This window comes from Camarhynchus parvulus, unplaced genomic scaffold (assembly GCF_901933205.1).
Source record: "Camarhynchus parvulus unplaced genomic scaffold, STF_HiC, whole genome shotgun sequence".
Lineage (NCBI taxonomy): Eukaryota > Metazoa > Chordata > Aves > Passeriformes > Thraupidae > Camarhynchus > Camarhynchus parvulus.
This window is the reverse complement of record NW_022148534.1, coordinates 62,520-74,232: the sequence shown is the minus strand read 5'-3', so window position 1 is coordinate 74,232 and position 11,713 is coordinate 62,520. Positions and strand designations below refer to the sequence as shown.

At 60.9% G+C, this 11,713-nt stretch overlaps 1 protein-coding gene across 1 annotated transcript; it reads left to right on the top strand.

Moving 5' to 3' along the window:
- The first annotated feature begins 6,417 nt into the window (after nt 1–6,417).
- On the top strand, nt 6,418–9,467 carry LOC115916897. The gene is made up of 3 exons (XM_030970628.1): nt 6,418–6,429; nt 7,055–7,439; nt 8,995–9,467. Exons 1-3 carry the CDS (start codon nt 6,418–6,420, stop codon nt 9,465–9,467), a joined length of 870 nt encoding a protein of 289 aa, XP_030826488.1.
- Nucleotides 9,468–11,713: the final 2,246 nt, after the last annotated feature.

Sequence of the window (11,713 nt, the reverse complement as noted above, 5' to 3'; positions counted from 1 at the left end):
TTGAAAAGTGCAAAAGTTTAATAAGCGCTGTAAAAGGATTATGGTGCTCGGTCAAAGAACTCGCCCTTAACCCATTGTTCTCCAGATCCAGTTCCACTGCAGGGCTACAAACACATTCCTGAGTTTAGACATTATTCAAACATTCCTGGGAGGTTTGCATGTTCCAGAAACTCTTGTTTGGTTTGAACCTCTGACTTGTCTGCAGTCAGACATTCTGTCGATTAGGTCAATATTATTTATTTCTTCTTCTGGTTTCATCCTGTTGTTTCACATTCCCTGATAAACTCATAAATTCTTCTCAGGTTTGTGTCACTGTTATCATCACCTGGCTGATCCACAGATGTGAGAAACAACGAAATTGTTTTACTCCTGAGCCAGTTATGCAAAAGCATTTTAATATTGCATAGTATCTATTTTAACACTTATTTTTCACCTATTTAATATTTCTCTATTTTGAATATTTTAAGGCCGATGCTAATAATATCGAATAGCATTAAACAGGTTATACGGTGCACACATAAACTGATAGATTATATTGCTCCAAAAAGCAGCTACAAGGAATTGTTAATAATCAATATCATGTACCATAGCAAAATACTTGTGTTCAATAACATCATGCAGAAGCCAATACAGAATCGCAGAAGCCAATTATTAAATTGTCATTTATAACCTGGCTCTGCTGCAGGCACAGTGGAAAGCTGGAAGCTGCTGAGGGGACTCATTCACCCCTGTCCCCTGTCCCTGAGTGTCCCCACAGTGTCCCTGAGTGTCCCCAGTGACATCGCCCCAGGAATTCCCATCAGGATTTGGGACAATTTCAATGAAAATTCCCAGAAAATTCCCCAAATTTGTCTCAAATCCCGTGTGTGGAGTGGAGAGGAGACAAGTGACAGCAGCAATGTCCCCAGTGATGTCACCGCCTTGATGAGGTCACAGCGGTGACATCACTGTCTCTGCAGCAGCCTTGGGATGTCCTTGATGGCTTTGTGGCATTGCTCAGCCACTGCGCGGCTGCCGGGGCCACTGTGGCCACCTGGGCCACCATAGGGATTCAAGAGGATGTTGTCAATGACCTCAAGGATCCCCAGCAGGTGATCCTTGGCCAGGCGGGCACTGGCATCCCACAGCTGCTCAAACTCAGCCACTTTGGCCACCAAGGCCACAGGGACATTGGGGGATGCCTGCTCTGTCCCCTCCAGATAAGGCTTGATGGCCCTGAACCGCTGCTGCAGCTCCTGGAAGAACAAACTGACATTGCAACACTCTTCTATCAAGCGCTCCAGGAGCACCAGGCCTTCCTCTGCCCAATTTCCCCTCCTGGTGGCCGCCCTTATCAAGTGGGCGGGCACCACAGCCTCTCCCATGGCCTCGCTGGTGGCCGCAGCCCCCTGGGCCTCGCACGCAGCCCCTGCCAAGGCCCCCTCATCCATGCCCAGGGCCACCAGCAGCAACCGGACTATGGCCTCCAGGTCTTCCAAATCTGTGTCCCAGTCCTGGCGGGTGGCCTCGTACCGTGGGTCCGTGGCCCGGGCGATGGCCATGGTGAAGACCGTGTGAGCACAGGCTTCATAGAGCTCAGCGGTCTCCATGGTCAGTCAGTCCCATCTCTCCCTGAACGCGGCCACCAACTCCCGCCAGGCCTTGGCCGCGGCTCTCACATCGGCCCAGGTGGTCCCGGGGGTGGCCCCGAGGGCGGCCAGGGCCTGGCCCAGGGAGGGGACACCACGGTGGCGCAGGGAGGTGACATCGCCGTGGTCCAGGGTTTCACGGAGGCTCTGGGTGAATCTCCTCAGGGCCGCGGGCAGGAACTTTGGGGACACGCGCCGCCGCACGTCCCTGTGTTGCCCAGTCACAGTGGCCACCACCTCACCCAGGGTGGCCACCACGGACACCAGAGCCTCCAGCAGCTGGGGAGGGGACATCTGGGCAGGGGACAGGCCAGGTGTCAGTGACCTGGTGGCACTTGTGGCCTCCTGCGGTGGCCCCTGTGCCCTCCCAGGGTCGCGTTTGTCCCCTCCCTGGAGGGCTCTGCTGTTCCTTCTGTCCCTTTGTCGCCCCCTTGTCCCCTCTGCCGCCCCCTGCCACCCCCCGCTGTCACCTCTGCCAGCCCTCTGTCACCCTCAGTCCTCTCCACCCCTCTGTCACTTCTCCCCTTCCTGCCACACCCTCCTGTCCCCTCTGTCACCCCTGTGTGCCCCCTGTCGTCCCCCCCCCCCCACCCCCGCACCCGGACTGTTGCACCTCTTGGGTCTCCATGGCCGCTGGGGACACTCCAGGGACACTCCAGGGACACTCTGGGGACACTCTGGGGGGCGAACACACCCAGGTGACAGTTGGGGACACGGCTAAATGTGGCACAGCCGGATGGAGGAAGTAGGAAGAGGCGATTACAACGTCACTGTCCCCCTTCCCTCCCCCGACCTGTAAGGCCAGGGCAGGGTCCCCAGTGTCCCCCCACTGTCCCCAATGGGACCCCAATGTCCCTTGAGTGTCACCACATGGCCCCAGTGTTGCCCTGATGTCCCCCACAAGGCTCAAGTGTCCCCCAGTGTCCAGCTGGGGACATCAGAGACTCACCAGGGTGCTGTTGGGGACCTTGGGGACAACTCTGTGTCCTTCCTTGGGGACACTGGGGCCACCCTGATGTCCCCTGTTCCATTTTGGGTCACCACGATGCCCCCACAGTGTCCCCAACAGGACCCCGTTGTGTCCCCAGTGTCCCCAACAGGACATCATGGCGGCACTTGGGCCTTGTTGGGGACATCGGGGGCACATCGGCGCCATGTGAGGACCCTGAGGGGACATGGAAGTTCCACTGGGGACATTGAGGGGACATTAGGGACCCTGCCCTGGGCCCACGGGTGGGGGGGACAGTGATGTCGCCTCTTCCTGCTTCCTTCATCCGGCTGCAACATGTTCCTGCGTGCCACCTGAGTGTGACCCGAGTGTCACTTGAGTGTCATCTGGTCGTGTTCACCTCCGGGAAGGTCCCCGCAGTGTCCCCAGAGTGTCCCCAGCAACCATGGAGCCCCGCAAGGTGCGACAGTCCCGGTGCTGTGGGTGGGAGGGGACAGGGGTGACAGAGCAGATGGGGGAGACAGGCGGGGTGGAGGGGACATGGAGGGTGGCAGGAGGGAACGGAGGGTGGCAGAGGGGACAGCAGGGGTGGCAGGGGGTGGCAGAAGGGACAAGGGGGTGGCAAAGGGACAGAGGGGACAGCAAAGCCCTCCAGGGAGGGGACAAAGGAGACTCCAGGAGGGCACAGGGGCCACTGCAGGAGGCCACAAGTGCCACCAGCTCCCTGACACCTCCCCTGTCCCCTCCCCACCTGTCCCCATTTCCGCTGAGGTTTCTGGTGTCCACGGTGGCCACCCTGGGCGAGGTGGCGGCCACCGTGACCGGGCCACACCGACGGGGCGTGCGGCGCTGTGTGCCCCCAAAGTTGCTGCACACGGCCCTGAGGATCTTCACCTGGAGCCTCTGTAAGGCCCTGGACCGCCCCGGTGTCACCTCCCTGGGTGACCCTGGTGTCACCTCCCTGGGCCAGGCCCTGGCCACCCTCAGGGCTGCCCCGGGTGCCACCTGGGCCAATGTGAGGGCTGCAGCCAGCGCCTGGCGGGAGTCGGTGGCCGCGCTCAAGGGCAGCTGGGTCCTGCTGGCCTGGGAGGCCGCTGAGCTCCATGACATCTGCAAGGACATGGCCATTGCTGCCACCTGGGCCGGAGACCCAAAGGACGAGGCCACCTGCAGGAGAACAGCTGGGGACAACCTGGTGGCCATAGCCCTGTGGCTGCCAGTTGCCCTGGACAGGCAGGAGGTGGGCTTGGTGGGGGACGCGCACAAGGCCCAGGTGGCAGTGGCCACCAACAAGGCCATGGACAAGGCCATGGTGGCCACCAGCCGGGCAAGGGTGGCCACCAGGAGGGGACATTGGGCAGAGGTGGCCCTGGGGCCACTGGAACACTTGGTGGCCGCGTGTGACGAAGCCTCCATGCTTATCAGTTACACGGAGTCCCAGCTCGAGGAGATTGAGTGCATCCTGGAGAAGACAAATGACTCATCCTCGATGTCCCCAAGGCCTTGGTGGCCAAACTAGCCACGTTTCAGTGGCAGTGGGATGCCAGTGCCCGCCTGGCCATGCATCACCTGCTGGGGACACTTGGGGACATCCACGACCTCCTCTTGAGTTCCTATGGTGGCCACAGTGGCCCCGGCAGCAGCACGGTGGCCAAGCAGTGCCAAAAAGCCATCGAGGACATCCCAAATCTGCTGCAGGGACAGTGATGTCACCACTGTGACCTCATCAGGGCGGTCACATCACTGGGGACACCACTGCTGTCACCTGTCCCCTCTCCCCTTCCCACATGACATTTGAGACAAATTTGGGGAATTTTCTGGGAATTTTCATTGATACTGTCCCAAATCCTGATGGGAATTCCTGGGGTGACGTCACCAGAGACACCCAGGGACACACAGGGACAGGGGACAGGGGTGAATGAGTCCCCTCAGCAGCTTCCAGCTTTCCGCTGTGCCTGCAGCAGAGCCGGATCATAAATGACAATTTAATAATTGGCTGCTGCAATTCTGCTTTGGCTTTTGCAAAAAAATACTTTCACAAGTATTCGGCTCTGGTACTTGATTATTGGTAATCCCTTGTGGCTGCTCGTTGGTACAATATGATCTATTTGCTCACGTGTGCACAGTGCACGCGATTCAATGGCAGTGTGATGGTCCCTTGGGGCTCAGTCCTGTCTCCCACTCCATTCAGCCAGGACCCCCGTTATCACCAGGGCCCCTCCCCCCAATTTACCAGAGCCCCCCCACGCAGCGGAATCCCCCCATTCACTGCCTCCCCCCCCTTTACCGACCCCCCAAAGCGCTGGGACCCCCCCGATCCATGACCCCCCCCAGTGTGCCAGGACCCCCCACTCACCGCCCTTCCCCCAGCCACGGGATCCCCCCCACCCCCGACTCCCCAGTCCATGGGACCCCCCACTCACCAGGACCCCCTCCGGCACCCCCCCAGGCCCCCCCAAAACGCCCCCAGCCCCTCCCCCCCGGCCCGCGTTGGCTGCACCCCCCGGGGCCCCCGCGCCCGGAGCCTGTCAATCAACGCCGATCGGCCTTGTAGCCACGCCCACAGAGGGGCGGGACCGCGTAATTCGACCAATGGGGAGCGGCAGAACGTGGGGAGGCGGGGATTGGGGAGGGTGAGGAATGGGAGCGTGGGAAAAGCGGGGGGGGGAACAGCCAATGGGGAGCGGAGGGGGCGTGGCCTGAGGGGCGGGAAGAGGATGGCAATGAATGGGGGCGTGAAGAGGGGCGGGGCCTGGAAGGAAAAGAAACTGGGCGGGGCCTGTGCGGGCATGAATGGGGTGTGGGAAAAGGGGCGGGGCCATCAATGAGAGCCGGGGAAGGGCAGAAAAAGGGACCCCTTGGGGACATTGGGGGCAGGGGTTTGGGGGCCCCAGGGTTCCCAAATGATCCCAAATCCTGCTGGATCCCAAGGAATGATCCCAAATGATCTCAAATCCCAAATCCTGGATCCCAAAAAATCCCAGATCCTAAATGCTGCTGGATACACAAAACCAATCCCAAACAATCCCAAACCCCAGATCCTAAATCCTGCTGGATCCCAAGGAATGAGCCCAAATTTTCTCAAACCCTGGATCCCAAGCAATTCCAAAATTACACGAAATCCAGGACCCCAAGCAGTGTTAAATTCCAGATCCTAAATCCTGCTGGATCCCAAGGAATAGTCCCAAACGATTTCAAATCCTTGATCCCAAACAGCCCCAAATCCCAGATCTCAAATCCTACTGGACGCTCAAAACCAATTCTAAATGCTTGCAAATCCCAAATCTTGGATGCCAGAAAATCCCAGATCCCAAATGCTGCCAGATACCCCAAATCCGATCCTAAAAGATCTCCAGTCTTGGGTCCCCAAACAATCCCAAATCCCAGACCCCAAATCCTGCTGGATCTTCATAAACAATCCCCAAACCCAATCCCAAACCAGGGGAAATCAGAGCCCTGGGTGGGGTAAATGGGCCCTGAGGGGGTCACTGGGGTCCTGGAAGGATAAATGGGGTCCTGAGGGGGAAATGGGTCCCGAAGGGATAAATGAAGGCCCTGAGGGGTAAGTGGGGTCCTGAAAGGGTGAATGGGGGTAAATCAGGGTCCTCGCCGGGGAAACCAGAGCCTTGAGGCGCCATTGGGGTCCTGGCAGGAAAATGGAGCCCTGATGGATGGATCCAGGCCCCGAGGGGTTAAAGCCAGCCTGAAAGGTTCCCTGAGGTCCTGGCAGGGCCAGTTCTGCCCCTCGGGGGAGGATCAGGGCGTGGGGCCCTCCCTCCTCCGAGCCTCGACGCCCTCTGCCCTCAGAGCTCCGTCCGCAGCCTCTGGATGGGGACAGGGATGGAGCCCAAGGTGGGAACCCCAAAAGCCCAGGGTCACCCCCAGCAGGTACCCGAGGAGATCTGGGGGGATTTGGGAGGGATTTGAGGGGATTTGGTGAAGTTTGGGGATCCCCAGGGCCGTGGGTGCGGCCGGGACGGAAAAGGGAAGTGGAAAGTTCCGGAGTCTGGGGAGTTCAGTGGGGCTGGGGAGGGGGAAAAGGGGGCTGGGACCTCCCAAATTCTTGGTGGGATTCAGGTGGAACCCCCCAGAATCTCACCTGGGTACCTGGGAACCCCAAAACCTCCCTGAAGCCTCACCTGGGACACCTGGGAAGCCCAAAATCCTTTGAAATTCTCACCTGGGACCCCCCAAATCTCACCTGGGAGTCCCTTGGGACACTCACCTGGACACTTGGGACCCCCCAAATCCTCACCCGGGCAGCTGAGAAACCCCAAATCTTTGGGAATTCTCAATTGGGAAGCCACAAATCCCTGGGAAACCTCAACCAGGAGCCCCAAAACCTCATCTGGGGCCCCTCCAATCCCTGGGGAACCTCACCTGGGAGCCCCCAAACCCCACCGGTGACCCCCCAAACCGCCCCCCCGAACCCCTCAACCCCTCCCCTACCCCCCTAACCCCCCTTTCCTGTCCCCAGGTGTCCCCCCCTGCCCTCCCTCCCGAGGTGGCCCCGGCAAAGGCTGCACAGGACCGGGCCCTGGCGGCCCTGGTGGCCCTGGCCGAGGCCTTGGGGACACCAGACAGCGTCCCCACGGCATTGGCTGAGGCTGAGGCCGCGCTGAGCCAGGCCCAGGAGGCCCTGAAGGGGCTGGAGAGGGCCCGGGAGGCCGCGGTGGCCCCGGCGGTGGCCCTGGGGACCCTGGGGGACGAGGACGAGCAGCGGCTGCGGCAGCTCGGGGCCCTGGCCGAGGCGGCGGCGGCGACACTGGAGGGAGAGGAGCGACGGGCACGGCAGTGCCAGCGCTGGCTGCGGGCTGGGCATGGGCTGACCATGGGGCTGATGGTGCTGTGCGGGGCCGTGCGTGAGTAAAAAACCAGTATGGACCAGTATAGACCAGTTTAAACCAGTATGGACCAGTATAGACCAGTATAGACCAGTATGGACCAGTATAAAGCAGTATGGACCAGTACAGATCAGTTTGGATGAATTAGGCTGCAGGCTGGGCACAGGCTGGCCATGGGACTGATGGTGCTGTGTGGGGCTGTGTGTGAGTAAAAACCAGTATGGACCAGTTTAAACCAGTATGAACCAGTATAAACCAGCATGAATATCTACAGACCAGTAGAGAATTCCCCCTGCCCTGAGCAGTATAAAACAGTATAGACCAGTATGGAACAGTACAGACCAGTATAGAGTAGTATGGACCAATGTGGAATGGTATGGACCAGTACAGACCAGCATAAACCAGTTCAGACCAGTATACATCTTGATAGCACACTGTGGCACTACTGTGTACTGTGACTCTGTACTGCCTCAGTGGGAGGCACTACAGACCAGTTCAGACCAGTATAGACCAGTATGAATATCTACAGACCAGTAGAAACTTCCCCCTGTCCTGACCAGTACAAACCAGTATAGACCAGTACAGACCAGTATAGACCAGTATAAGGCTCTATGGAGCAGTAAGGATCAGTATGAACCAGTATACAGCAGTGGCGACCAGTTCAGACCAGTTCAGACCAGTTTGGACCAGTATGAGTTTCTACAGACCAGGAGGGACTTTCCCCTGCCCTGCCCAGTATAGACCAGTATAGACCAGTATAAACCAGTATGAACCAGTACAGACCAGTATGAACCAGTACAAAGCAGAGGGGGCCAGTTCAGACCAGTCTGGACCAGTATGAATATCTACAGACCAACAGAGACTTTCCCCTGCCCTGACCAGTATAGACCAGTATAGACCAGTATGAACCAGTACAGAGCAGCACAGGGCAGCAGGGGATGCAGGGAACCAGTGCAGACCAGTACAGACCAGTACGGAGCCATACAAACCAGTAGAGACTTTTCCCTGCCCCGGGATGGGAGACTGGGATTGAACTGGTGACACTGGGGTGACTCACTGGGGTGGTGACACTGGCACAGTGACAATGGGGTGGGGACACTGAGCTGCAACTGGGGACACTGGGCTGGTGACATTGGTATGGGGACAATGGAGTGGTGGCACTGGGACAGGACTGAGGACACTGGGCTGGAACTGGGTTGGTGACACCAGGCTGGTGGCACTCAGGTGGTGATAGTGGGACAGAACTGGTGGCACTGGGCTGGAACTGGGGACAGTGGGAGAGGTCTGGTGACATTAGGACGGAGATAGTGGGACAGGACTGGGGGCATTGGGAAGGGACACTGGGATGGGGACATCAGGAAGGGACTGGGGACAGTGGGACGGGGTGGGGGACACTGGGATTGAACTGGTGACACTGGGCTGGTGCTATGTGTGGTACTGGTGACACTGGGACAGGACTGGGGACACTTGGCTGGAACTGGGTTGGTGACATTGGGCTGGTGGCACTGGGCTAGAACTGGTGGCAGTGCCATGTCCCTGGTGCCACATGTCCAGTGTCCCCATGTCCCTGCAGTGTCCCTGGACTTGGCCCGCGCTGCCCTGGGGGTGTCCGAGGACGGTCACCTGCTGCTGGTCCTGACTGTGGTGGCTGTGTCCTGCCAGGTGGCCTGGCGGAGCTTGGGGACATCGCGGCGTCACCTGGCCACTGCTGCGCGCCACCAGCGGGACATGGCCCTGCGCCTGTGGGACCGTGCCCGGCGGGTGGCGGCCACCAGGGCCAGCACCGAGGCCGCCGCGGCCACCAACGAGGCCACCGCGGGTGTGCTGGGGCGGCTGGAGAAGGTGACACTGGCGCTGGGGACGTTGGTGGCCGCTGTCACCCGGGACAGGGAGGTGACACCCTGGGGCACACGGAGACAGGGCTTCCCCAGCGCTGCCCGGGCGCTCGGGGACATCGTGGTGGCCTTGGGGACACCGGGGGAGGGGCACGAGGAGGTGACGCGGAGGCTGGAGGTGGCCCAGGGGGCGCTGGCGGGGCAGGGGTAGGGCCAGGCTGGGGACACGGGGGTGGCACTGTCACCACCGGAGCAGGGGAACACCGAGGGACATTGGGGACCTTGGTGCCACCCCTGTGTCCTTCCCTTGGGGACACCGGGGTCGCCCTGAAGTCCCCTGTCCCGTTTTGGGTCACCACGATGTCCCCGATGGCCCCGCAGTGACGCCAACAGGACCCCGGTGTGTCCCCAGTGTCCCCAAAGGGACATGAAGGGACATTGGGCTCCTGTTGGGGACATTGGGACCCGCTGGGGACCTGGGGGGGGACACTGGGGACCCCGGCCTGGCCCCGCGGGCGGGGGGGGACGGAGGGGGCGGTGACGTCACCTCGCCCTGCCCCCATCCGGCCGTGCCCGTTCCGCGTGCGCTCCGAGTGTCCCCGGGCGTGCCCCCCCCACCCCGCCAGCGCCTCCCGGAGTGTCCCCAGAGCGTCCCTGGAGTGTCCCCAGCGGTCATGGAGCCCCGCGAGGTGCGACAATCGCGGCGCGGAGGCGGGGGGGGGGAGGGGACGGTGGGGGAACGGAGGGGACACAGGGAGTGGCAGGAGGGGGCAGGAGCGTGGAGGGAAGGGGGGAGGTGACAGAGGGGTGGAGGGGACCGAGGGTGGCAGAGGGGACGAGGGGGTGACAAAGGGACAGAGGGGACAGCAGAGCCCTCCAGGGATGGGACAAACGGGACCCTGGGATGGGACAGGCGCCAGCCCAAGAAGCCACAAGTGCCACCAGGTCCCTGCCACCTCCCCTGTCCCCTCCACAGCTGCTGGAGGCGCTGGTGGCCGTGGTGGCCACCCTGGGTGAGCTGGCAGCCACTGTGGCCGGACCATACGGGGACGTGCTGCTGGGTGTGTCCCCAAAGTCCCTGCAGGCGGCCCTGGAGACCTTCATCGGTCACCTTCAGGGCACCCTGCACCACGACGGTGTCACCTCCCTGGGCGAGGCCCTGGCTGCCTTTAGGGACAACCAGGGGGCCACCTGGGCCCATGTGACAGCCGCAGCCAGGGCCTGGCGGGACTCAGTGGCCGCGCTCGAGGACAGCTGGGCCCGGCTGGCCCGGGAGGCCACCGAGCTCCGTGACGCCTGCAGGGACACGGCCACCAGGGAGGCCACCACCGTGGCCACCGCCACCACCCGGGCCAGGAACCTGCAGGACAAGGCCACCCGCTGGGAGCCATCTCTGCACAACCTGGTGGCCGAGGCCTGGCAGCTGCCGCTGGCCCTGGACAAGGAGAAGATGACCTCGGAGGAGGCTGCACATGAGGCCCGGGTGGAGGCAGCCAAAAATGAGTTGGTGGCGGCCACTGAGGCCAGGATAGAAGCCATGGTGGCCACCAGCGAGGGGGGGGCGGCCACCAGGAGGGGACAGCGGGCAGAGGCGGCCCTGGGGCTGCTGGAGCGCTTGGTGGCCGCGTGTGACAAAGCCACCGCGTACCCCCGGGAGCTGCAGCGCAGCGTTGGGGACATCGAGGCCGCCCTGAAGGAGAGAAATCAGGCATCCCCCGATGTCCCTGACGACTTGGTGGCTGCAGTGGCAGAGGCCGAGCGGCTGTGGGAGGCCAGTCCCCGCCTGTTCATGCGTCACCTGCTGGGGACACTTGGGGACATCCGTACTCTCCTCTCGAGTCGCCCTGGTGGCCCTGGTGCCCGTGGGGTGGCCGAGCGGTGCCAAAGAGCCATCGAGGACATCCCGAGGCTGCTGCAGGGACAGTGATGTCACTGCTGTGATGTCATCGGGGTGGTGACACCATCGGGGACATTGCTGGTGTCACCTGTCCTCTCCCACTGTCGCAGCACAGGATTTGAAATAAATCTGGGGAATTTTCATTAAAATTGTCCCAAATCCTGATGGGAATTCCTGGGGTGACGTCACTGGGGATATTTGGGGACAGGGACCAACCCAGCAAGCCCCAGTCAGTCACGGGTGCTGTTTCCATGGTGATGGGGACAAATGGGGTCCTGGAAGGGGAAATGGGGTTTTGAGGGGGTGAATTGGGTCCTGGCAGGCGAATGTGGGTCCTGAGGGGGGAAATGGGATCCTACAGACGTCATTTAGCGTCCTGAAGGGGTAAATGGGGGTCCTGTCAGGTTAAATGGGGGTCCTGAATTCCGTCTGTAGGACCCCAATGAACACTTCAGAACCCTCCTTTACCCTTCTGGGACCCCATTTGCCCCCTCAGGACCTTCATTTCCCCTGCCAGGACCCTGAGTCCCCCACTCTCAAGGCCACATTTCCCCTTCCAG